The sequence below is a fragment of the Calonectris borealis genome, chromosome 1 (genome assembly GCF_964195595.1).
Source record: "Calonectris borealis chromosome 1, bCalBor7.hap1.2, whole genome shotgun sequence".
NCBI classification, from domain to species: Eukaryota; Metazoa; Chordata; class Aves; order Procellariiformes; family Procellariidae; genus Calonectris; species Calonectris borealis.
Window position 1 is genome coordinate 212,590,179 of NC_134312.1, and position 25,752 is coordinate 212,615,930.

General features: G+C 44.0%; 2 protein-coding genes across 13 annotated transcripts in view; one reads left to right on the forward strand and one right to left on the reverse strand.

The window, feature by feature from the left end:
• The window catches only part of ANKRD42 (ankyrin repeat domain 42), a 23,266-nt gene extending 17,379 nt beyond the window's left edge, over nucleotides 1-5,887 (forward strand). For 3 of the 4 annotated variants that reach the window (XM_075140217.1, XM_075140215.1, XM_075140213.1), the window contains one exon: nucleotides 2,300-2,822. In XM_075140217.1, the coding sequence (XP_074996318.1) occupies nucleotides 2,300-2,345 (46 nt within the window). In that variant the 3' untranslated portion in view covers nucleotides 2,346-2,822. Of the gene's footprint in view, nucleotides 1-2,299; nucleotides 2,823-5,340 lie in introns of those variants that run through there. The other variant, XM_075140216.1, reaches the window with a different exon arrangement.
• Nucleotides 3,851-15,696, reverse strand: CCDC90B (coiled-coil domain containing 90B). 9 transcript variants are annotated; one of them, XR_012672058.1, is made up of 10 exons: nucleotides 15,502-15,662; nucleotides 13,536-13,655; nucleotides 10,729-10,832; nucleotides 8,282-8,383; nucleotides 7,591-7,632; nucleotides 7,440-7,511; nucleotides 7,303-7,356; nucleotides 6,431-6,551; nucleotides 5,121-5,270; nucleotides 3,851-4,529 (listed from the first exon to the last, which is right to left on the reverse strand). XR_012672058.1 is itself a non-coding variant. In XM_075140222.1 (10 exons), the coding sequence occupies exons 1-9, from the start codon at nucleotides 15,602-15,604 to the stop codon at nucleotides 5,151-5,153; spliced, it is 789 nt and encodes a 262-aa protein (XP_074996323.1). In that variant the 5' UTR covers nucleotides 15,605-15,662; the 3' UTR covers nucleotides 3,851-4,529; nucleotides 5,121-5,150. The 9 variants fall into 9 exon arrangements, 7 of the variants coding, with proteins under 7 accessions (XP_074996323.1, XP_074996325.1, XP_074996321.1 ...); XR_012672059.1 differs by having other exon boundaries at nucleotides 6,431-6,545; nucleotides 15,502-15,661; XM_075140222.1 differs by having other exon boundaries at nucleotides 5,121-5,227; nucleotides 6,431-6,545.
• Between the last annotated feature and the right edge of the window lie 10,056 nt (nucleotides 15,697-25,752).

The window sequence follows — 25,752 nt, forward strand, 5'->3', positions numbered from 1 at the left end:
GTATCAAGCTATTACAAAATACTATTAGCAATCAATAAACAGGATGGTAGCAATCAACAGTAAAGCAACAATCCATAGTATAGCAGTAACCAAGTAGGTGTATACTATTACAGGTTACTACAAACTTAGCATTAGCGAAGCAAACTTATCAACAATATAACAATATAAATATACTTATGATAGATTACCTATAAGGATAGCAAAGAAGATGCAGATATGAACTATCGATTGGCTTAGCGGGCAAAGACAGAAAGAATGTAGCTTTTTTTAAAATCAAATTTTGAGGATAGATCAGAAGTTCACATACTAACTTTGGGGACAAGAGAGCTGGCATTTCAGACCTTTCCCTGCTATGTAACTCCCACAAACTGATGTGACAGTCAAGACCCCGTTTTTCAGATCTTTGCCAGCCAGTCAATCGTCAGCCTTGGGTGAGGCATCTAAATTCCTCCTGCTATGGGTTGTGGGAACTGGTGTGCAGTAACATTGCTGGTTCTTCAAGGGTGCAGCCCGTGGAAAAGGCGCATGGCCCTGCCAGCCTGGGCTGTTCATTGCTGTTCCTGGGGCTTCGCTTGACTTCCTCAACCATCGCACTGCCTTGACCATGTAACTGTTTGTAGGGCCCTGCTGTAACCAGGCGAGGACTCTAGTCACTGACAATGTGGGTGACACATTTAGCTCCTTCCTCTGCCTAAAGAAGCCCAGAAGACCCATCCCAGGGGGATGCTCTAACCAGCACGATGTCTGCTCTTCTGAGATGGAGCCATATTCATTCCCCTGCTTGCAGCTGTGCAGTGTGACCACTGTAATTCAATATACGTTGGTCCAGAGGGAGTGAATGAGAGAAAACACCTCTATAAACCAATTATTAGGGCAATCATGCAGGAAGGGGGAGCTGGCCTGTGCTTCACATGAAACATTTAAATATTTCTTGGCGGCCAAATTGGGTTGCTGGATAAAAGGAGTAACATTACCGCCTTCTTCTGCCAGGTTTGAACGAGGCCCAGGTGCTTGGAGTATGCCTACTAGATAATGGTCCTTTTCTGAGTGTGGTGGGTAAGAATGCTTGATGGATGCTCTGAGCAGGAAACAAGCATTCAGAGCTCAATTCTGTTACCATTTAAGCTGTACATGGATTTGGCCATTGAAACATCTAGGGCATTTCAGGCCCCTTGAGAGCAGAGGCGATGCCACCCCTAGGCAGCTGGCAGCAGGAGCTGTGGACTGCGCTGTGCTGCACATCCTCAGAGAAGGACAGAGGAATTTCCATCCCAAGAATTGTAGTCCTTCTGTTGCCATCGTCTGATCCCAGGCTAACACAGCATGGCTGCCTGTGCAGCGTGGCCAGATGGCATTCAGTTGCTGCAACTCAACGCAGCGTGGCCAGATGGCATTCAGTTGCTGCAACTCAACGCAGCGTGGCCAGATGGCATTCAGTTGCTGCAACTCAACGCAGTGTGGCCAGATGGCATTCAGTTGCTGCAACTCAAGGCAGCAAGGCCTTCAGGTCGCTATGGTGCCTGTGTCACACACTTGTGCAGGGTGCTGGCTTCACAGTTTACGTTCAAACATGCCCGTGTGTGCCTGAGCAACGCAATGCGGTCTGGCACAAACACATTGCACAGTTCTTTCCATCTCCCTCTATCCCCCTTCCCCGCTTTCTTCCTCCTGCCCTCCCTTGCAGGATTGTTTCTGAACCTTTCCTGCCTTCCTATGACTTTTTTCCCTTTCCTTTACCCTGTGCCAGCTTTCCCTGCCACCATATACACACTGTGATGCTCCTACAGCTCTTTGCTTCCCACTGTCTCTTTGGGACTGATCTTCTCCATGCTGCTGAGACCCTCAGGCCCACCAGGTGCCTTTGAAAGAAAAGCCACTTTCTGCTTCCACAGCTCACTTCAAGACATTACCCATTCTAATCCCCTGGCAGGATTAAAAATCTGGGACAACTGCGGCATAGAGTGCCCCATTTCTGAGTGGCTGTAGTCAGATTTTTTACCAGCAGCAGTCTGAAAAAGTCCAGTTGGGCATTAGGTTAACTAGCTGGCACTGGAGACGTCTATTGAGGCAGGTTTGTTTTCAAAAACTTCTGCTCTGAGTGACAGTTACAACCAAGGGGCCTTCAAATCTCACCCTGCTGTGACTGTCATCCCATGCCCTGGGACTACGCCCTGCCCTCAGCTTCAGTTTGAACACAATATTCTGTGGTTACCCAAAGCCGTAGATTTTTAAATCCTGTCTTATGAGGTAGCAGATTTAAGTGATTGCTATTTAATGGCTGCAATGTCCTTTGTTTCAGGAAGCTGAGACCATCTCCAAGTCTTCCAAAGAGAAAAAGAAAGTAAAGAAACCAGCCTGCAGCCCTGGAGGAGTGTTTGTGAGACTGCGCTGAGGAATGAACCTCCGATGAGGGCAGGCAGACTGAGGAGGTAGAATGGCAATATTTTAGACAATGCAAAGTGTTTGCATAGCCCAGCTCCACAGATGAGTTGTGGGTTCTCTGCATTTCGTATTTTTTTAGTTCTCTGGGATAGAAAATATTTTAAAATCACAGCAGCATCATTTTTTGTTAAAAATAAAAAGCAGAAAGAATTCTTTTCCTGTCCAGGTAGTAGTTTAGCAACAGCTTTGCATATTGTAAGGTGACATTTCAGGAGTTAACTGCAGCAATGTCATAGGCCCTCCTAGGACTGAGAAAAGTATCCCCACCTACTAGCCTAGTTTGTACTACTGCCTTAGGAGGAAGAAGAGACGGCAATCCTGACCTCCCCTCCATGCCTAAAAAACATTTCATGACTTCACATAAAAAGATTTTTCTCTCATCTGTGTGCTATGGTGAAATTCTTTTCCCTTTGGAATCCTCATCATGCATATTTTAAGAGTTTTGATTTCCGTAAGAAATCCTTGCATTGTAAGGTTAATTTTCTAGTGTTTGAATCCTGATCTGCCCTCTCCTTAGTTACCAAAAGAAACTTAATCTCCAAGAATTTCAAAAGTACTGAAAAAAAATCAGTTTGTTTTTGTGTGCACAGACTGAGGGAGAGGCACGCTGAGTAACACCATAAGCCTTGTACCAGCGCTAAAGAGGAGAAATCCAGTCTCTAGAGCCCACTTCAGCGTAGGGGGTGATGGTGGTGACAAGCTGCAGTAGATGAGCTATTTCCTACATCACCGTTGGTACTAAACTCTTGGTAGGAACAGTGCAGAAAATCAACCCAAGTCATTCCGCATTCAAAAGAGGGCAACGAAGCTGGTGAAGGGCCTGGAGCACAAGTCCTGTGAGGAGTGGCTGAGGGAACTGGGCTTGTTCAGCCTGGCAAAAAGGAGGCTGAGGGGAGACCTCATTGCGCTCTACAACTACCTGAAAGGAGGTTGTAGCGAGGTGGGTGTTGGTCTCTTCTCCCAAGTAACAAGCGATAGGAGAAGAGGAAATGGCCTCAAGTTGCACCAAGGGAGGTTTAGATTGGACATTGGGAAAAATGTCTTCACCAACAGGGGTGTCAAGCCTTGGAACAGGCTGCCCAGGGAACTGGTTGAGTCCCCATCCCTGGAAGTATTTAAAAGACGTGCAGATGTGGCGCTTAGGGACAGGGTTTAGTGGTGGACTTGGCAGTCTTAGGTTAACTGTTGGACTCGATGATTCTATGGTTCAGAGAACCTCAGAAATTGTTACAGCTTACATGAAGATGGATTTGTACATGCTACAGTTACAACAGACAAGTGGCTGCCAGCACCCATGCCTATTTGACAACACACAGGCAACAGAAAAAGCAGCCCCAACTCCCAACATAATAGCACCGTGCCTATTTACAGTCTGGCAATCTATATTCAAGTCTCTCAGATAGTCAGATAGCAAATATAAGAAATTAATTTTATTTTCTTAAATGAAGATGATAAATAATTTAATGCACAGAATATAAGAATTGGCAGGATACCAGCAAGTTCAACTGTAAACAGAATAAAACTGCAATAAAAAAAAATTGCCACTCATCAAGTACTAAACACTCTTTAGCCCATAAAGGGCCTACTCTTACTTAAAAGTTTAATCCAGGAAGATTTTTTTTTAATTATCATTTTATTAAAAGAATCAAACCAAGCATATACATTTGTACTCAACAAGGTGCAACTGCTTCAGTTTTGGAAGGCATCCACCTGCTATGTCGCACCTCTGCAACAAGAGTTGTGAAGTCCTTGCAGAAGGTAGAGTGGTCATCACCAGAAGGTAGGGGAGTCAGTGTGTCCCACAGGATTACAGAACAGTCCGGAGGAGTGTGGAGATGGGAGGAGGATGACCACCATCACACTGGCACCACTGAGATGCCGAGTATTTCCATGTACAGGCCAGATCCTATGCCCAGAAAATACATGAGGCTTTACTGGAAATACTGTGCACTACTTGGAGGAGTTAAGAGCACTTATCTGCCCCAGGGCTGTACACAGTTGCTGAGAGTGGAGGCGTTTCCCCTTGGAAAGACAGAGGGGTTCTCCCATTCTGTTCATCTCTGGGGTTATGAAAATTGCAAGAGATACTAAAAAAAAAAAAAAAATCTATGGAGATATTTTAGTTCTACATGAGATTTTAAATTTATGTAAACCAGTTTTCAAGAAAAACAAGGATTTTTTGGTAAAGGCCTTGGAGTGTGTGTTTATATATAAATAAAAAAAGCAAAGGGCCAGGCTTCAATTCATCAGAAAAGAGAGGAACAGACTGAAGGCAAAAATCCAGATCCTATATTTAAGATTAATTTACTTGGATCAGAGTAGGTCTGTTGCAATCTGGCATTAGTATTGGGAATACTAACTTGGGAATAGCATTCCCATTTCAAGGGCATACGAAATGTTTAATATTTCCATTTTGAGAGGAGCTGAGAGTGACCTCTCTCATTCATAAGAATGTTCCTTTGAGAATATTCCAAAAGAAAACAAAATTAATTCTAACACACATTAGGAAACACTTTCTGATTTAGCGTAAGAAGTCTTTTGAAATAAATACAGTATTCAATAGGGAACGATGAAATATTACTATTTGCCTACTTCCCCCCCAATTATTTTGATCTTTAGTGTTACATATTCAGAAAACATTTTTAGTGCACAGTAAGAATACCAAAACAAAAAGGTACCAAGGTTATCTACAGCGCAAACATGATCGTCTAACTGATGTTGCCTGGGTGGCCTTTTCTCCGTCTGTACTTGATGCAGTCATTCCATTTAGATCTATTTCCAGAACCTGTAAAATCCCAGAGCTATTGCTAAGCAAGTGAATACTGAAGCTGTTAAAAAAAAAAAAAAAGGAAGGAAATAATTAGCTGAATGCTAAATTGTATCACCTTCTACATACAGGAAATGAACTGCAAACGGACGGAAGGATGATAAGAACTGTGGAGCAGAGCCTCCTAAACTTCCTGAAGTGCTGCAGGTGTGATAGAATAATTTTAGAAGACAATGCCTTGTCTTAGACGCAATACCCTGCACAGCAGCACTGCCCAGGTGGTGAGATGGGAGGTCAAACTCAGCAGCCCGAGGAACTATGTTTTCAGGAACCCATCTGAGTAACTACAACAGGCTACAGTAACTTTTACTATTGTCACCCATCTATTGGAAATTGTATTACAGGAGAGACGGCTGTATCAGGTCTTGCATTAGATGTAATTAAAATGATTTCCCATTGAACAAAATGACAATGAACAAATACACGTATCTGACACTAGGATATCTAGCTAGCACCTCTGAAGCCTGATGAGTTGTCTTTCAGATTCGTTAAACTGCTGTTTCAACTAGTGTTAGAATAAAGCTAATTGTGTTTCCCTTTGAACTTGTTCTCACTTCCAAATGTAACGTGTTACTCTCTTTTTATCCAGCTCCAATACAATAAAAATTTCATTTCTTATGTATGTATTGAGAAGACAATCCCAAATCAGACTGAAATTTGTTCTGCTTGGCAGGGGAAAGCACCAGTTCTGCCACACTGAAACTAGGTGTCTGTGGAGGACTGAATGGGAGGCAGAACCGGTCACTCTCAGACTAGTCCTGAATATCAGCAAACTTTCAGGGTAACTTAAATAGCTCAGGAGAACTGTCGGAGCAACTCTGCCACATAAGTGGCGGCCCTGCAGCAAGCAGAGGTACTGTCAGACTAGACAAGGTATTTAGGCTTTTCTCCCACTCTTTTTTAAAAAAAAAACAAACCTCCATGTTCCTCCTAATCCCTGTTCTGGGGCAATCTAGTCCAACTGCAGCAGTGTCTGCTGTTCCCACCTCTTCTGTGTTCCCTCTCACACTTCTTTCAACTGGGGAGGGTCCTGCCCCCCACAACCCCAGTTACCTGCAGTTACACAACTGACTTCTTGAATTCACTTTGCATACATTCTTGAATAAAATTTTATATGTCCAAAATACAATACTGGTACTCACCTCCTTGCCTATCACATACCTGCCAAATAACGTATTGTATCGAGTTTATTTGATTCCATGAGCGTTTTTAAGGAAGCTATTTCGGTGTCAATTTTATTACTGATTTCTGAGATAACACTGTTGGTACTTGAATCCTGAAACATTAAAAGATAGCATATATTTGACAGTGATCCCTAGCCCTTTCAGCTTTGCAAAGCCAAAAAGAATACCATGCTACCAGCAACAAGAAAGAGAAGCAAATTTCCAACCTATCAGTGAAGTAAAATACATAACCGGTAACAGACCTCAGAAGACACAGAACAGCATTTAATACAATCCAGGAAGAGCATTAAAGAGGGAGATAGAAAAAAAGAAAACTCAGATCATACACATTTTTGTCCCTGATATGCCAGTACTTCCTAAAGGAGGCATTCTACAGAGCATAGATAGTATCCCTAAATTTTTGCAAAACAAAGGTTTAAGCGTTCACAAGCCATATCCAGAAAAGGGAGGAGACACTGAAGATAGGACGTGTCCACCTTCAGCCTCTTATTCTTCAGCGCCCACTAGCAGCTTTGAGGACTTCTAGCCCTTGAAATACTTGCTTGGCTGTAGGCACCCTCTGGTACAGCTGATCAGCTCATCTGTTAATTCGGGGAAGGGCAGCACGACAGCGCACATCCCACTGGTAACAGCCCGCACGTAAGATAGTCGGGAGGCGAGAGACAAGGCTTGTGTGCCTCCTTCTGCCTGAACGCTGCTTACTGCAAATCCCAGACCTAGGCAATGAACACGCCTTTTGCTCTACCACTTCAAAAATATATTAACTTTCACAGAAGTCTGGGGTTTACGTAACATGTAACGCATAACTGTATCCTGCTCAATATGAAATGAGCTTTGTTCGATACTTACTTTTTTATGAAACTCTGTAGTTGCTTCCATCAGTTTCCTCTCCTGATCTGTAAACTGTGGATAAAAGATAAATTACAATGGTAGTAAGGGAAAACAAGACACAAAACTGATAAAGGTATCTTCACTGACCAGCTTACCATATCTGTCACTCTGCTCCTTTCCAGGTTTATGTCTAGCTTGCTGTCAGCTCGGATTTTACCGGTTTCATTCTTTAAAGCAAATAAAGGTTATGAAAATAACTATTTACTTTCCCTAACAGGAGTGTGCAGGTACTTGCTGTTTACTTACCATTAGCTGCTGTTTAACTTGATCTAATTCAATTTTCATTTTCTAAGTGCAGAGGAGAAAAAAAACCGATTTTAGAAATTCAGAAAACTGCTGACCAAGTTAATCAGTCATGTAAGTGTTACCACCGCATGCACGCAACTGTTGTTCCATAATTTTTCTCCCAATGGGGCAATTTGTTCTTGATTAAATATCCTAACTGGTGTGTTCAATTTGTATAACCATATATAATCTGCTGGGAATTCTGCTCAAAATAAAGGGATTATTTTGTAACAACGACGATCTTGTTATTCTGAGACTAAAGAGAGCAGAAAAATACCAAAATGCTGTCAAGCAAAAGTAAAACGTGTCTCAATCACCAGTTTAATTAAATTGCTGCAAAGAAATGGCCGACTACTCTCCCTGCATTGTACAGTTAATGGTGACAAGACTCTACCAGAATCACCCTTAAATAAAAATAAAGAAGACGATTCTAAGATGTGTAGATTTTTTTTTCTTTACAGAAGAATTGAGCAAGTCTTATGACATGAAATATATTTTTATTTGATCACAGAAGCTGTAATCTACAAATATTTCAACTCTGATAAAAATATCCATAATTACTTTTACATTCATATTTTGTTACACAAAAACGTACAAAAGGTATAACACAACATATATTACAATTTAACCGCTTAATTAAAAATATTAGTACCTCATTCTCTGCTCTCAAGTTTGCAAATTCACTTTTCTCCAGGATGACCATATCTTTTCGAATGGAGTCCAAATGTGCCATTATCTGCTGTAAAGTTATTTCCTTAGAAACAACAAAACATGTCATTGATTAAGTTGCACACTTTCTGGCAAGTAGAGGAAAGTAAAGATTTTTACGTCTGAAGTTATGAAATTAGCTACTGCAAAGCACAAAAATGGGGACACTCTCCAACAAGAAAGTGACAGAAACACAGAATTTTATGGATGCAATTTGTTTGAAAGACTGAAGAGGTTTTGGTTTTGTGCTTTTTCTGTTGCTTTAATACACGAACTCTGAATTTAAGCAAAAAAGCCAGAAGTATTAGTTCAAGTAGCTATGAAATGAAATAGACCCAGAACTACAGGTTAGTCCTTCGTACACTTCCATTTTCAATGAACGTTCAGTAGCCCATGAAGCATTAATTGTTGGTTTGAATTCAGTTCCTAAGTAAGCACTTCTATTTCTTGCGCACAAAGTCATCAAAAGCCAAAGACTTAATGATATGCGTATCACACTGTCCTCTCAGCGTTAAGTGTGAGGCACACTAGTAAAACATTGCTGGAAAGCAATGAAAAAAGCCTTCCTGGTGTTTGGACTAACAAGTTCAGAATTCAACTGCTATTTACAAGCTACAGAGTGAAAAAAAGAAAAAAAAATAAAGGAAGAAACTTTGTATTTTAGAATCTTGAAAGCAATACTCCTTTAGTTAGCACAAGGAAGTTACCCTACAATTTAGCATAGAAAATTACATATCTGTGTGGGATTCTGCTTTTAAAGCTGAGAGCCAGCAAAATGAAGAGCTCTCATTCAGACTACAAGCAAACAGTATTTCTCAGATCCTATGCTGAACTAAATTCATTAAAATATGCCCTGACCCAACTTCCACTAAAGTCTGACTACTTCATTGAACACAATGAAGTTTTTACAATTCCTGGGAAAACTTCAGTTGCATTTACACCGAGCAGCTAATTTGCCTCATCCCACCTTAAAACATTCAGTCTCAACATCGACTACACTGTAAGAACCAGTGTTTCTGCCTAACACAATTCCATGCAAATTATATTCGGGATACTGACTTTCTTTACATATAACAGGATCTCCAAAAAGAAAGCTTCCCATTTTGATGAAAAACATAGAGATACAAAAGTTCTTACTGTCTTCTGAGATTTATAGGGAAAAGTTAGGTAACTTCTATTAAGAATAAACGCCAGTAAGATAAAAATCCGTTGGAAGTAAGGCTCAGCAGTTTAAATAAAACAGCAATGAATGCGTAATTGCATTAATTCCTTGAAGAAGAATGGCACGTAATTTCAGCTTGCACAGCCTTCCTGAGTAATTATGAAAACCATTACTGTGCATCAGAGCTTTATTATCCTGGCCCAGATGTCTAGCCTACAAGAAAAACTAAAGTTCTTTTTCTTTTGGCAATTTGTTAAAATGAAACTTGTCACCACCTCTATTATCAACAGAAAAAACAGCCGTGCTGCTTAACTGATTCACTGCCTCCAGGTACGTCCACAAATGTGAACTTGGGTATCTAAGCGAAGGAGACACCTCGATGCTTTGCTGGAGTGCAGGCTGAGGTGTTGACCCGACCAGTGCAAACAGCTACGTTTGTGCCAACAACTACATAATTCAGAGCCCACTTCTGTCCCCGAGGGCACGTGACACACCACAGATTACGTCCAGATGGTAAAATCTCTTCCTCCTAAACCAGGATGGCTCTGTCCACCCCGCCTGGTGGGAACCGTTCCTGGCCCTATACTTTCACATAAATTATGCCCAGTCAGGGAGACGGAGAGCTGGCACAGGTCAAAATCAAACCAAGACACCGCAGTGGCTCTGGACAGCCCTGCGGTGGTGTTTGTGCCCACACCCTAGCCACGTTTAGCTTTTGCTATAGATGTAGCTTTAGAGACTGAAACACAGAATAAAATCATGGAATAGTTTTAATAGTAGCTTTTAGTTTATGAATAGGAAAATAGGACAAATACCGTGTATCTCAGAACAGAGTCGACATCTTTAGTAAAGTTCAGTAAAAACACTGACAATTTTCTGATACTTTAGGTGGTCTTGTTACTTCTCAGGAACCCCTCCTTGAATCTCTCTTCTGCCCTCAACCGTTGTAAAGCACAGTTAGAAGTTTGGTTTCAGCACAGAGATTTGCAGTGGCAAATGAAGCAATCTCTGCATTACATTTATATATTGTGGCTGCATTTGGAAAACACTCCTGTGAGATGAGAGGTGTAAGATACTGCTATTCGTAATACCACCTTGAAACTTATGAAAACCTATCTTAGTGAAGTGTTCATAGTACTATAGAGTTGCTCACTTGTCTTTTAAATATGCAAATAGGAGCCATTATAGCTACACAATGCTGTATATGTACACCATAGATTACTTTTTACCTGCTGAGCCTGTGTAACCATATCCTTATAGACTGTGTCTAAGCTGACATTCGACAGGGTTATTAATGCCGATACAATGGTCTCCGCTTGCTCCTTCCCAAAGCCTAGAAGACAGTTGAAGGATGACAAGTTCAGGTAATATCAGAAAGCTGGATGAAGAGAAGAGCAAGAGGTACATAATAATCTGGGACATTTGAGTGCTGTACCTAACTACAGAGGCAAATGGGAAGTCACACAGTTACTGAAAACTGACAGCGAGGAGCCAGTCACTGTGACTTTTAACTAGAAAAACCACAGACTTAATGCTGCAAAATCCTGAAGCACGTTAACTTTCAATATACTGAAATAGTCTATGCATGCAGCTGACAGGAGAACCAAATTTCTGTACAATGTTTAACTGTTCATGCATTATGAAAATAATTCAGCAAAATTTTACTTTATAATGAACTTTCACAAATTTTGTTAAAACCAAAATTACCTTGAGCTACAAAGCATGCATCCTATAGAATAATAAAATTAAAAAGTAAGTCTGCATATATTGAAATTATTCTGCACAGATATGAACACATGCAAAATTGATTTTAAAACCGCTGCATCTATTGCCTGCAGAATGAATTCAAACTGGGATTTTTGCTTTCTGATGATAAAAATTACACTTTGTCCGTAGCCTGGTACAATTCTGAAGTGTTAAAGATGATGTGTGGTGAACAGTAAAAAAAAAACCCAGCTGCCATTTTTGCTATATCTGATCTAGTGCTGAGAGCTTTGGCCCTAAGGATTTATTTCGAGCAGCCTCACTGGTGTGTTGTGTTTCAATTGACCCGTTTTATAAAGTGGGATCAATTAACTTTTTGTTGAAAATTGCTTTCAGGGCAAATTACATAGAGAAATATGCCACTGCTCTCTTATAAAATACTGGTACTGTCAAACTGCACCATTGGTTTACATTGCTAAAAAATCTACGCATGCTTTATGACAGTTTCCTTCCACTAAGAGGCGTGATAGTACTGCTTCAGTTTCTCTGAATTTTCAGGGTTACTTAGGTTTTTGTCAATTCATTATTTTGTTCTTCCTCTATAGCAGGAACTGTCCTTGTTGCATGGAAGTTTAGAAAATGTGGAGAAATTCATATAAGCAAGAGAATGGAGCCTGAAAACTGCCTGCAGCAAGTTTGAGAAAAACTAAATGCCTCTCTCAGTTCTCTATAGGTTTTACCTATAGAGCCCTGTCACTGTAGTACTGAAGTATTTGTAGAAGTTATGGAATAAATTAAACTGAGTAACAACACAGTGTACCAGCACCAGACAGACTTCACCCCACCTAAAGGAACTCAAAGAAGAAATAGCTGCATTAGTACTGGGGACAAGTAACATCTCACAGCCTACCTCGGTTACCCGAGGACCGAAAAATGGCAAATACAATGCCAGTTTTTAAAAACAGTTCCAGAAGAGATGTAGGGAACTACAGGCTGACAAGTCTGATATGCATGAAGAAAATAAACATTGTTAGCGCACTATTAGGAGTCTTCTAACGGCTAATACATATTATCATTAGACCCAAACAGTGGAAAAAATCCTAACCTCAGATTGGATAAAGTTCCTACTGTCACTTAGGATAAAGATCTTGGGATTTTAAAAGATAGTTGCTAGTCTGATGAAGATATCAGTTCAGTGCTTAGTAGGGATCAATAAAGCAAACCAAACCCTTAGGAAAACCCTAAGAAAAGAAGCAGAGAACAAAATAGACGCAACATTATGTCACTATTCAAATCCACAGGACATTCAGTTGTCAAATAGTGCCAGTAGCTCTATTGCTCCCCTTTGAAACAGGATGCGATAGAAGTGGAAAAGATTCACAAAAGGGCATCATGAATGATCAAAAGTATGGAAAAGCTACTGCTGAAGGAAAAATTCAACATGCTAGGACTCTTCTGTTTGGAGAAGAATGATGGGGGAATATGACGGAAGTTTACATAATCATGAATGACACGAGAGATCAAATGTTCATTCCCTCTTCCCACAAAAGAGCTGAGCGGGCATGAAATTAACCTCATAGAAACCAGGTTCTGCAAAAACAAAAGGAGTGGACATCTGAAACTCCATGAGAGAGGATGTTTTGGGTTCTTATCAGTTTATAGTGGTTCAGGGACCGAATAAGCTTGTGAAAAGAATTTCACTGAAGCTTACTAAAACTCACACCTGACCCAAAATACCTCCAGGTGAAAACAGTTGGAGACTTAAAAACTACAAGAGGATGTGTCACATACATCTGCTCTGTTTTAAGACTCTTCTGCAGGCACTGACTCAGAGCTGCTGCCAGGAGACCAACCCAGGGCTAGATGGACCTTTCACCTGACTTGAGAGACACACTCACAAAATAAAAGTGCAGGTATTAAGAATGTATCACAGCTCTACGCTGCTGCAAATATTTCTAGTTAGAAAAAAAACTTAAGTTACTATTCGCAGGCTAGTAGAAGGAACTTCTATTAAAGCTTCATTTTTGCTAGAAAACGGTTCTTTAACTGTTATTGTTACTTTATATTTGTTAACTGTATTATGTTCCTCATCTGGAAGACACTATATAAACTTGTCTACGACTACAAATAAGGTAAATCTAATGTAATAGTTATTTGTATGGTTACAGAGGCATCAAACAGTGTCAGATGCCTCTCCTCAAGAGGCTGCCAAAAAAGTATTGGTACTTCAGGAAAATTGATAGCTCAAATACTAAGCTACTACTTTGATACTCAAAGCTTAAGCACTAAAACTAAAAGTTCTCCTTTGAATTATTTATCAGATATCACTTACCATGGGCTTCCAGATCCTGCACTAAAGCATGGGTATCAAAGGTTACCTTCCTCTGCTCCAGGGGAGTGATTTCAACTCTTCTGACATCATATGAGTTCCTAATGAGCGTGGCAGCAAAACCTGGAAGTGACAGCATGTGCTTTAAACTTAACCTGATTGGTTTATCATGCAATACACTAATTTTAGTTTCTTTTGTCATAGAAAGCTGCATGAAAGTTGCAACAAAAAGCTGGGTCCTTTTGACAGCTTGGTTAGAGCACGCATCAGAAGCCATCAATCCTTTTTCCATAGGAAATCTATACTAACTAGGACTCATACATTGATCTTAATTGCATTTGTGTAACTAGGAAGCTGTGCAACAGACAAGCATCCTGATACACCAAAAATAAAACACTACAACCAATTCTTTTGTAATATTTGACAAACATCACTTAAATAATTTTCCTACTTTTAAAACATCAGCAGTTCTAACACACCACCAATTTCTGCTGGTTACAGCTAACATCGTTCATTTGGTTCTTCACAGAATCCCTCAATGACATCTTTTTTTTTTTTTACACTTTCTTCAATCACTATACTTTCCAGCAAGGAGAGTGCCAAGTGTAAAGATAAAGCTACAGATTTTTTTTTTAGAAAGTTATGCAAATTTAACGTTCAGAATGAATTTATTGGTTCACCAGGAAAGTAGTTGGGAAACAAAGTGATACAATGTTTGTACCTAATACCTCAGAGACAGGTATTAGGTAAAGATTCACCCTATTTATTATGTGAATGCCTTCCCACAAAATGTTTCACTGCTTCTCCTACTTTATTTCAAGCATATTTTTCCCTTCATCTTATCTTTGTGGGGCTGTGCATGTTACAGATTACGTTCTGATAGATTCTTTGTTATCTGAAAAGCCCTGTTACTTCTAAATCCATGCTTATTCAAAACCTTTCTCACTGCTGGCTCTCTGCCTTAACCAAAATGTTGTTCTGTATCTTATCTGGACCTTTACATCGTTTAAACAACAGGGAAGTTATATTGTGCCACTGCTAAATAAATCGTTACAGGCTACCTTGTATCTACTCTAAAGAAGTGACAATAGCTAAGCTAGCTGTAGTATCCAAACCAAAGTCTGTATAAGATTTAACATTAAAGAGACAAAGGAAAGATTTGTGTTTAAGTGCATGAATGCTGAATACTACATACAAATAATTCAAAATTATTCTAAAATTTACTGTGGAGTAAAACATCCTTTTTTCACTGAGCCATAACAGGTTTTAAACACACAGCTCTTTGTCCTCTAAATGTGTTAGTGGATTTTTTTCATTGGATTGAACATACATATTGTAGAGACATTCTCAGAAAAGCTAATATTACAGCATAAAGCTTTTGGTTGCCTAGAAATGCTGCTCTTTTTCCTATCGCTTCACCCTGTATTGACCCGATGCACGGCTCTCAGTCCAAAGCTGTCTTCAAAACTTACTGATGTTTTCACAGACCGTACCTGACACACCATTTTGTGAAGCCTTTCTGCACCCCTTGGCTAACTCCCATTGCTCCTCCCGTCTCAAACACCCTCTGTCCGTCCCCACAAGCTACTCAGTCGGCTGCTCTTGCCCATGTAACGCACCCCTCGCCTCGGACTTGTTACAGCTCCGAAGGACGGCGTTCCGCGCTCCCTCACACACCGCCCCAGGGACAGGCCCCCACCATGGCCCTCAGGCAACCAGCCCAGCCCGCCAGACGCCCCGTGCAGCCTCCAATGCAACTCAGCAGACCCCGAGGCCCAGGCTACTCCCTGCCATAGCAGGCAGCCTTGTGCGCCCTCCTGCCGCTTTCCCGCCTCGCCCCCCGGAGGGGCTGGAGCCGCCTGCCCTGTGCGCAGCGCCGAGCACAGCCCGGCGGAGGGGCTGCCTGCCGGCTGACTCGCCGGCTCCCAGCGGGCCAAGGGGCCGCGCACGGCCCTGCGGCGCCTCTCACCTCTCCGAGGAGCCGGAGGCAGCAGGGCCCGAAGCAGCAGCGGGCCCGACCGGGAGCGGCCGCCCCAGCCGAGGAGCCCGGCGCTGCGGACAGCGCCCCTCATAGCGGCACGAGCCCGCCGCTTCCGGCCCGCGCCGCCAGCCTCCACCCGCCGTCCCCACTGCGCAAGCGCTGCCGTGGCTCCGTTCCGGTCGGGCCCCGCGGGGCATGCTGGGTACTGTAGTCCTCGGCCGCGGGGAAGGGGCCCGGCTTGAGGGCGGTGGCGCTGCGCCGCCATGCGGAGGGGAGGAGCGACAGCTTCCGCTGCGCATGCGCAGGCAGCGGCCTCTGCCGGCGAGGCAGCGCTCCGGCCGCCATGTTCTGTCTCACCGAGCGGGCCCGGGTCCTTCCTCGTCGTTTTCAACCTCAGATTGCTGTCAGCAACCTGGCTGCTTCCCACCACAAGCGTTTCTCATAGCTTGGCTAATGGTGATGTGCAAGAGGCTGATCTGTAGCAAATCAGCTGTAGCAAGTCAGTCTGGGTCGGTTGGGATTTTAGGCCAGTGATGGCAGCGAGATCTGGTCTCCAGCACTACGGCCAGTGTGTAAAAGGTGTTGATGCTTGTTGAGAGCCAAGATGAACAGGCAGAGTTAAAACACCCACAGAACACAGTGGGTAGAGGAGGAGATAGGTAAAAAATCTGCGGACAGCTCTTGCTTGGGAAATGTACAGAGAAGGGGTATCCAGAGAGAGGCCTGTGTCAGTGGGCTGGTCTGAGGGCTCAGAGATAAGCAGTGCTGTGACACAGCCCTGAAATGGAAAAACATCCTGAGTATCGCGCTGCAATTAGAATAAAGGACACCTCATTTTGCTGCCGGACAGCGAGTGCACCCTGGAGAGGTTTGTTGTAACGGGTCTGGCTGAAACAACTCATGAAGGTGAGATGGCTGTATCTGTGCCATGCTGTAGAGCAGCAGCTGAGTTGCTTGTGTATGTTGTCAGCCGACGGAGCATCCTTGAGGTGTATGTGGGACTTGAGGTAGGTGTGCTTTGAGTTTTCCCCAGAGAGTGCTTAAACCGAAGTTTGAATAAGACAGACCTCTTACTCTAGCCAAGCACAGGAGAGCTTGTTAAAGACCTTCCGTGTAAGAGCCCTGACACTGCGCTTAGGCCAGAATGATTTCTGGGCAGGCAGAGTCCAGAGAAAAGGCAGGTAGCCTACAACAGGCAATACAGAATTCAGAGCAATTCAGATCTGTATAGGTGCAGGCGTGGAGCATCCATGCAGGTAGTGTGAACAGGCTAATTCAGCTCTGGAGGCTGCAAATCTATTCACCAAAAATGCAGGGTCTAGTGACATGAGGGCTGAGCGTTCACTGCACACACACAATCCCAAGACGGACTTTGGGAAAAGAAAACAGCCCTGAATTTCTCTTACATATGGACTTTGATGCTTGTATACAGAGATAGAATTAGATTTGTGATGGAGAGGACTGTGCAGAGTCTAAGGGGTCCTGTTTTCTCCCAGCTCTATTTGGATGATGTGAACTGCTCCTGATTTAGCCTGGTTTCCCCTTATGTTCTGCCCTGAACTTATTCTAGTCTCAAACGACCGCCATAGGTGAACCTCTCTAGGTCTGGCTCTGCCTGTGTCCAAATATCCCTGACTTTAAATGCAAAACCAGCCCTGGCTCCCGTTCTGAAAGATGAAACTGTCTCTGGATTCTTGTAATTCTGAACTCTGAAGCCTTCAAACTGCAACCAGTTTTCATTTTACTCCCTATCAGAGCAAAATGCAGATTTCACAGCCTCAGAATATTTTTGCAAAATTGAATTCTTGCTTTTCAATTTGTGCTAGTTACAATAAAATATATTAGGCTCTCTCTGTTTCACTATAGAAGTCCAGGGATGCTGAAGTTACATCTTAAAATAAAAGGGCAGACCAAAGAAGATTACTAGTGGTACTTTTTAGAAAAAGTTCTAACTGAAATAGTAAAGTTTGAAAGCCATGATATAAGACATCTGTGAGTAAAAGAGATGCATTTTTCAGCCGTCACCAGCAGCTGTTGTCTGAACTCAGCCCTCTGTGCTCTTCCCAGAGGCCTCGTTTTCTCACAGCTAGTATGATGCAGTGCTTTAAGCTGAGCACATAAAAATTCAGGCTTTCAGAGCAGAGGTGTCTCATTGGTAATAAAACCCCCTTGTTTTTCAGTTACTTGAAGGTCCCTTCTGCTGCCAGGTTGGCTTCAGCCTGCATGAACTGCTCGTCTCCATTCAGTGGAAGGGGCTGTTGTTTGAGCGGGCTCGCTTACGTGGAGCTTCAGTCCTGCCTTGTTTCATTCTGTTCGTAAGAGCCAGTTGGGGGAACCTGAATTCATTCAGAGGCATTTCCCCTTTCAGGGCATGACTTCCATTCAGAGGACTCCTAGGATGAGAACGAAGGTGGAAGTAAGATGCGTACAGGATATTTGGGGAAAGAAGCACTGCTACCAGCGGCAGTTGTCTGAACCAGGGTGATAAAGAAGGCAAGCAGCAAGGAGCTCACTGGAAGGGTGCTTGCAGGAAAGCAAGCGCCTGGTACCTGTGCTGAGGTTTAACTTTACAGTCCTGCCATGGTAACGGATGCAGGATTCAGCAGAAATGCTTCAACAAGCCTAGCCTTATTTAAAACACTGAGTTTCCAAGTCAACAACTCCTGTGTTGCCAAGATACAGACATTAGGAAAAAACCCCAACAATAGCAACAAAAAGCTGGCACTAAGGGAGAAGAGCCCCAAATCCACGCCCTCTCTGCGGGGACATCATTGTTCAGCACTAACAATGTCACATGCAGGCGCAGGATGGCAATTGCTCCTTGAGCGGCATGTAGTCCTTTCCAACCATAAAGGCTTCCCTCGCAGGACAGAAAGGCTGAGTGCCCCAGGGTGCTGATTTTCTACTTCATTCAGGCAGTGAACCAGCAAACTCGGTGTTTGGAAGCTGTAATTTCTGGCAGCTGGTACCAGCAACTGAACTCGGTTCATCTTAGTAATACAGATTGCTGCTCTGGAGGTAAGGGCGGCTGTACCAGCTTGCCGTGGGAGGGCAGCAGCCTACAGCCAGACAGGGTCTGACAGTGGGACTGTGTATTCTGATCAACTCACCCTTCCGTTCTGTTTTATTTATTGTCGTTTACACAAATACGGTGGAGGGCAGCTATTCCTATGCTCTCAGCCAGCCATCCTACAGCTTTTGCATGCAACGCAAGTAACACATCTCTATATTGTCTGTTCATCCATCTGGATGAGGGCCTGCAGCAGGGATTACTTCGTGCTGCCATACTCTGCAAAGATGCTGTAGGATGGGTAGAAGGCACTCCTCTCAAACAGATGAAAATAAAGAGGGCAAGCAGATGTGGACCCCTGATAGAACAATGTGGAAACCAATGAGGTGGTTGGAAAGAGGGAAACTAATGAGACAAGATAATTAACTGGGGTTGTTTAGTCTGGAGAAGAGGAGGCTGAGGGGAGACCTCATTGCGCTCTACAACTACCTGAAAGGAGGTTGTAGCGAGGTGGGTGTTGGTCTCTTCTCCCAAGTAACAAGCGATAGGACGAGAGGAAATGGCCTCAAGTTGCGCCAGGGGAGGTTTAGGTTGGACATTAGGAGAAATTTCTTTACTGAAAGAGTGGTCAGGCCTTGGAACAGGCTGCCCAGGGAAGTGGTGGAGTCCCCATCCCTGGAAGTATTTAAAAGACGTGTAGATGAGGCCCTTAGGGACATGGTGTAGTGGGCATGGTGTGTTGGGTTGACGGTTGGACACGATGATCTTAGAGGTCTTTTCCAACCTTAATGATTCTATAATTCTATGATTGATTCTAACTAATTTTTTAACCTTCCCCCCTGTTTTTCATACAGTATATATTTTTCACTAGGTGGCATCCTTCATGGGACCTCCCTGTTGTCTCCCTTGACTTCAGGATGCAGATCAAAGTTTTAGTATTGTTGATGGTGATGCTGTCTAGTCATTGGTATGTGGGACTGGAAAGGACCATCTGTCTTGAGTCCACTCCTGCAAACAACGAGCACACATACCTCCTTTTTTCTCCCTATTTTCTTTGAGATCTTTCTCAGCCGAGGGTTGATCTTCCCACTGAACTGGGCTGATGGGCAGAGGCCTCATGTACATTTTATTTCTGTGGATGCTCAGGCAGAATCCATCCCTTGTTAGTCCATTCTCTGCTGTCAGCCTCTTGTCAGTGGTGGTCAGATGCTGGTCACACAGCTTTTGCTGAAGTCTGGAAGTATCACGTTCTCTGCTAAAAGATAGTTCCAGTATTCTGGTCATTTGGGTAGTTTCGTAGCAGTCGTGCTGCTAAGTGAACCAGCATGGAAAGGGATAGTCAAGGAGACAGGGGACTTTGGTAGCAGTGGTAGATGATGCCTGTCTCCTTGAGTCCTTCAGGACTCCACCTCAATCCTGAAACTGGAAAAAGGGAGCATCACGGCACCACCAAGTGTTGCAGCACCATTGAGCCTTGGGGGAAAGAGGCCAGATGGGGACTTTTGGAGAGGGTTGCCTTCATACATGTTAAAATCTCTGCTGGGATCAACCTGTGAAATTTGCCATGATACAAAGTGGCCAGATGTCTTGCGTGCAGCACAAGCCCCTCATCCTCTCCCAACTCATCCTCTACCTGGTGTTGGGACCATCCATCTATCATCCCTGCCCCAATGTACACCTGCATACCCCTCCTCCCAACCCTGTTCTCCTACACCTCATGGGGTAAGAGGGGAGTATTGCTGGGGATTGTGCCACGGGAAGCAGAACTGGCTCTGATGCCTCCCTCACCGCACTCCTGAGACAAAGCCAAAGTGCAAGATACAGCTTGGGAGGCAAAGGTGAGTGAGGTCCAACAGCCTGGAGTGGGACAGAAGACAGCTGGTGTCTAGAAGACATTTGCTATTAATCATAGTATTGTCCTCTAATCATTTCAGCACTAGTTGGGTTTGTATATATTTAGGAACATGAGACCTCCGCAGTGTAGGTCTCTTTTCCCATCGCTACTCAGCCTAAAGTGTTGTGCTCTGTCTCTCCTCTGTGTTACAAAGGCAGGCTGTACCACTGCTGGCTATCAACGGGCTATTGTGCTTCAGCATTTTGCTAGCAAACATCTGTCAGAATTTCATTTGCCAAAGGTACCTTGCAGGCAGGAGGTTGTTACCCAGCAGCTCTCCAGAGTTGCTTAAGCTCTTTATGGAAAACCCAGAGGAAAGGGGTGGTGCATTCCACTCAATTTTGAACTGATTGGAGCTTAGGAGCTTAACTGTGCTTCAGAATAAATTGAGACAAAGAGCAGGGAGTGGGAGAATAATTCCAGTGCAGATCAACAACAATAAAATAGGTTCTGTATTCCTCATATAAAGGAATTCACTGAGCCATGCTTTCTGGAAAGCTTTCTTCCTTCTGAAGTACCTATCACAGTCTGCTTTCCAGCTAGATAAGCACATTTGCAGCAAATTAGATTACCTTTGAAATAAATGTGCAGGAGGGTGCAGGAGCCTGTGGTAGGATAGGTCAGTGGTCTGCATGATTAATTTAGTTACATCAGGCTCAGATAAATTTTACCAAATTTGATTTAGGTGGGGTGTGGGCAGCGGACAGACAGACTTTGAGCTGTGGTTGGTATTAATGACACTCTGTTGGCTTTCGTCCTTGTCAGTGTCTTGAATAACATTGTTTGAGACCCCAGTGGGGAAGGAAAAAAATAGGATAGTGAAATAAAATGCGTGTTCATCATGCATCTGTGCATTCAATTAAGTCTCAGACCTAAGTCAATGGGGTTGCTGTAGTCAATGGAGCCATGCTGACTTGTATCAGCAGAAGCTATTGCTTGTTCTTTGTAATCCTGTAGTACCGAGAAGCCCAAATCCTGTGTCAGCATCTCACCATTGTGTAGATGGTGATTGTAGATTCTGCGTGTGGCTGAAGGCAATAAAATTCTAGTATGGAAATTAGTTAGGGAAAGAAGACTTCAGTGCTGGGTTGCCTGATGCTTCTCTTCCCTATCTTTCTGAATTATCTTCTCTCTGCTCTCCATAGCACTGCCATCTACCACCTATGCGATAGCTTCAGTGGTCAGGTCTACCCCTCAGTCATGAGCCCATCTGTATGTTGCATCTCTCCCTAGATGTCCTGATGTTTCATGGGCTCACCAAGCTACAGATAACTCACCCTTGCGTTCCCTGTCTAGATCACTCCAAAAATCCAGATGGGTTCTGCTCCCTTGTACTCTGATGGCATTAGGGTACAGTTGTGCACCAGTCTCCACCAAAGCCGCCTGCTCCTCTGGATCCCATATGCCAGGCCATCGAATCCACACCGTCCAGTAAATCTGGTTGTCCCTTTCCTCTGCCTGGCCAGAGACAGGGACCCTCTATTCCTGGTTGGAGTATTCATTATCTGAATCTTGTGATTTCAGACCAGAAGTTTCTTCACCAAGGCCAGGAGGAGAGGTGTTCTCAGCCCTTCTTCTGAGTCTGGGGCATTGCTGTCTTGCACTATCTCAATGGCAACTGGAGCATCAGCCTTCTTGAATGGGTGCTTCTTAGCGGCAGTCTTCCCTGCAGTCCATGTATGTGGGCTTCTAGATTTGAGGTGGGGACATTGTTCCACTTCTTCATGTCCTTCTCCTAGTCATGCAGGAAGAACCACAGGGTGGCATGGTGTGCACCTGGCATCCCCTTTCCCTCTGGCAGGGGGAAGCTGACTCCATGGGGCACCCCAGACAGCCAAGACGTATGCCCGTGGTGGGGGGGAGGAGGGCAGGTCCTCTTTGAACCCTTGGAACCCTTGGGACAGTCACTCCACAGTTAGTGGAGTCTGGCCAGTGCATCAGCACCAGGGTGTTGGCCTATGACACTGGTGAGTTATGTACCACCTTCTGCCACATGGACTGGGTGCATTGGATGGCAACCAGGTCTTTGGCGACCTGGTTGTTTCCAACTTGCTATACACTGCCTCCACCATTGCTAGTTCCCTCAAGTGTTGGATACCTTCCTTAGTGGTGGTTCACTTGCCCAGGCAGCATACCAGATCATCCTTGAGGGTGTAATTGGCTTTCACAGTCAACAGGAACCACGTCCAAAGGCTGGTTCCAATCACTTCGTCAATCCCAGTGTCCCTACTTAGGGATCCCAGCTGCCTGGCTTGCCTGCCGTCTGACTTCTGGCAGTAGACTTCAGTATCCCAACATTGGAGCAACCAGGCAGCAATCCACTCACCAGACTTATGGCTGTAATTTTTCCACAGACCTCGCAGCTTCTTTAAAACCTCAGAGTTTAGGGCCCACGTGTTTTCGCCCTCCTTGGTGACTGTCACTTCCTCATCCCGTTTCCTGTGATGCTGCTGGACCGAGGCTCAGTGGGCACAGGCCAAGCCCCAAAACATTGCTAGAAGTCGCTGGGTTAGGCAAGGCACCCTTCCTTCAAGTGGTGTGCCAATTCATCAGGGTTATATGCCTGTTCAGGTGTAAAATCGCAGGCTATTGGAGGTGATAACTGCCCTAGGCACTTGCCCAAATCCTCCCGCAAATCCTGCCACCACCGATTGACCACCTTGGGGCACATTTCTCTGTCACCATCAAGTTGTTTACTCTTATGTCAGGACCAAGCCACGTTCCACACACCCAACACCAAATCAACGATGTTAGATAGTATGATCAAACAGCCTACATAAGGATGTACAAGAAACTTGGGAGCCCATGGCAGCAGAGCTGGACATGTCCATCCTGGAGGAGCAGGGGGAGGTGTAATCCCTCATTCTCTCCGCAAGGTAGGTCACACAGCACAAGAAGAGCATCAATGCCAGGGCCATATGCCAGCCCTGGCGCGTGGCCATTGCTTTTATCAAAATGTGTCAAGGCACAGTGGAGTAAAGTGATAAGTACCACAGCGAACAGCAAAAGCAGCCTCTGACAAGCCCTGGACTCTGATATACAGTAAAGCAAGCAAGCTCCGTGACTAGCGCAGGACCCTGCCAGTTAACAATATAACTGCTATAGCACACTCAAATCAAAACTGTTGTTATCTCGAGCCCCATGCTGCGCTTGGAAAAGGACTGTGTTGGGTTGACCCTGGCTAACAGCCAGACGCCTACCCAGTTGCTTGGTCACTCCCCTGTCTCGTGGGATGGGGAGAAAACGGAAGGAAGGTTAGGAGGCTTGTGGTTTGAGGTAACGAGAGTTTAATGGGGAGAGCAAAAGCTGCATGCACAGGCAAAGTGAAAAAAAAAAAGGAATTTATTCACTACTTCCCATTGGTGGGCAGATGTTTAGCCGCTTCTTGGCAAGGAGGACCTCTGCATTTGTAACACTTGCTTGGGAGGACAAATGCCATAAGCATGAACATGCCCCCTTCCTCTTCCTGACCTTTTACTGCTGAGCAGGACGTCATATGGTATGGAATATCCCTTTGGTCAGTTGGGGCCAGCTCTCCTGGCTGGGTCCCCTTCCAGCCCCTTGCCCAGCCCCTGCCTACTTGCTGGGTGGGACGGGCCGAGTAGGAAAGAGAGAAAGCCTTGATGCTGTGAAAGCTCTGTTCAGCAATAGCCAAAACACTGGTGTGTTATCAACACTGTTTCACAGTGCCACAAATCCGAAGCATAGCCCATACGGCCTGTTAGGAAGAAAGTTAACTCCATCCCAGTGAGACCCAGTACACCTGTCTAGCAAAGATCCTGAAGGACCTAGATGTACTGGAGAAGCTGGCACAAGTTCATAAACAAGTTCATAAAAGTCACTGTGATCTTATTTACAAGTTGTTATGGAAATGGCTGACAGCTCCCAGGGAGACAGTTTTTCATGGCTCCTGAAGTTGCTCAGAAATTCTGATGGAGTCCAAAATACTTTGCCTTGGATTATACGGTGCACTTTTAGTGTTTTGAGACCACATAGACATCAATGCATTTCCATGTAGGCACAAACAGCATCCACTTAGCCACAGCACTCTGTATCCTGGGAACAGCTTGCAGACCATTGTTTTCACAGATCTTCTTGCTTGAATAGATTATACCAGGACTAAGAGCTTTTCACAAAGCAGTCAAGTATTTATGAACCTGGAAACAGAGCAAATATATTTCTTTGCAAGTTAATATAAATCCAGCTGGGATCGTAAAAAATTTAACAGATGAGCTTCAGAAAGGTATACTGCTTGCTTCAAGACAAGTGGAGATGTGAAGACATCTCCATTTAGAGCTCCCTCAACACTCAGAGGGTAGAGTCATCCTGGATTGGGAGGCTGTGTCAAGGGAGACATGTCACTGTAGCAGCTGCTCATTTCTAGATGCTTATTTCATCCATCTGCCCTGCAAGCCATCGTGCTGTTAACTACGTTTGCCTGTAAGGACATTTGTCTTCTCAGCAATGCCATAATGGTTAGATACGCCACAGCCAACTGCAAAATGCCACAGACCTTCAGAAATGACTGCAGCGAGTCATATGTGCCGTTGCATAACAGAGTTAAATGAGGTCATTTTTCTCCCCTGTTCCAGGTAGAGCAGTTTACACTGAAGAGCTCTGTCATCTTACAGAAAGGTTAATTAAACATGAAGTGTCTAAACCGCCACAATAACAGAGCCCACGCCTGACCTTCAGTCCCCAGGAGCCAGCCTTGCTCAGTAGGTAACTAAATTATGGAGTTGCTGACTTTATGATGCGAACACATACACATTTAGGTAAATTTGGTTCCCATTACCACGGCTATAAATCAGGAGTGAATTTACTGCAAAACTGTTAAACTCATTTGGTTGCAATCTCCAAAGAAATTCAGTTGAAACCAAATCTCTGCTGATGTCATTCAAGTTCTGATCATCTTCCCCAACAGGAAATTTGGCTTATGCTTTGTTACAGTGCGTGAATAAAAAGTCTTTTGTTCCTGGCCAAGAGCACACAAACCGTGCGAGCAAAGGCCTTCTGCATTGGTGACCTCCAGGTTGGTTTGCTGCAGTGATTGTAAATGGGGATGAGTAGGCAAATACTACAGGCTTGTTTTTTATTCTACTAAAGAAGCAGAAGTTCATCACTCCAACGTTACGGTGATTCCCCAGCAATCAATCCAATTTAAGGTTATAATGCTCCTTTTCGACAGTTTTACTGACTTTAGGTAACAGATATGCAGAAAATGTAAGCCATCTCCCTGATGAGGTATTCCGCTCTTTCTCACGTTAGGGGCAATAGGTTTGTCCCAGCAAGGGATAAGATTTATGGGAGCTGATGAGAAGTCTTTTTAATAACA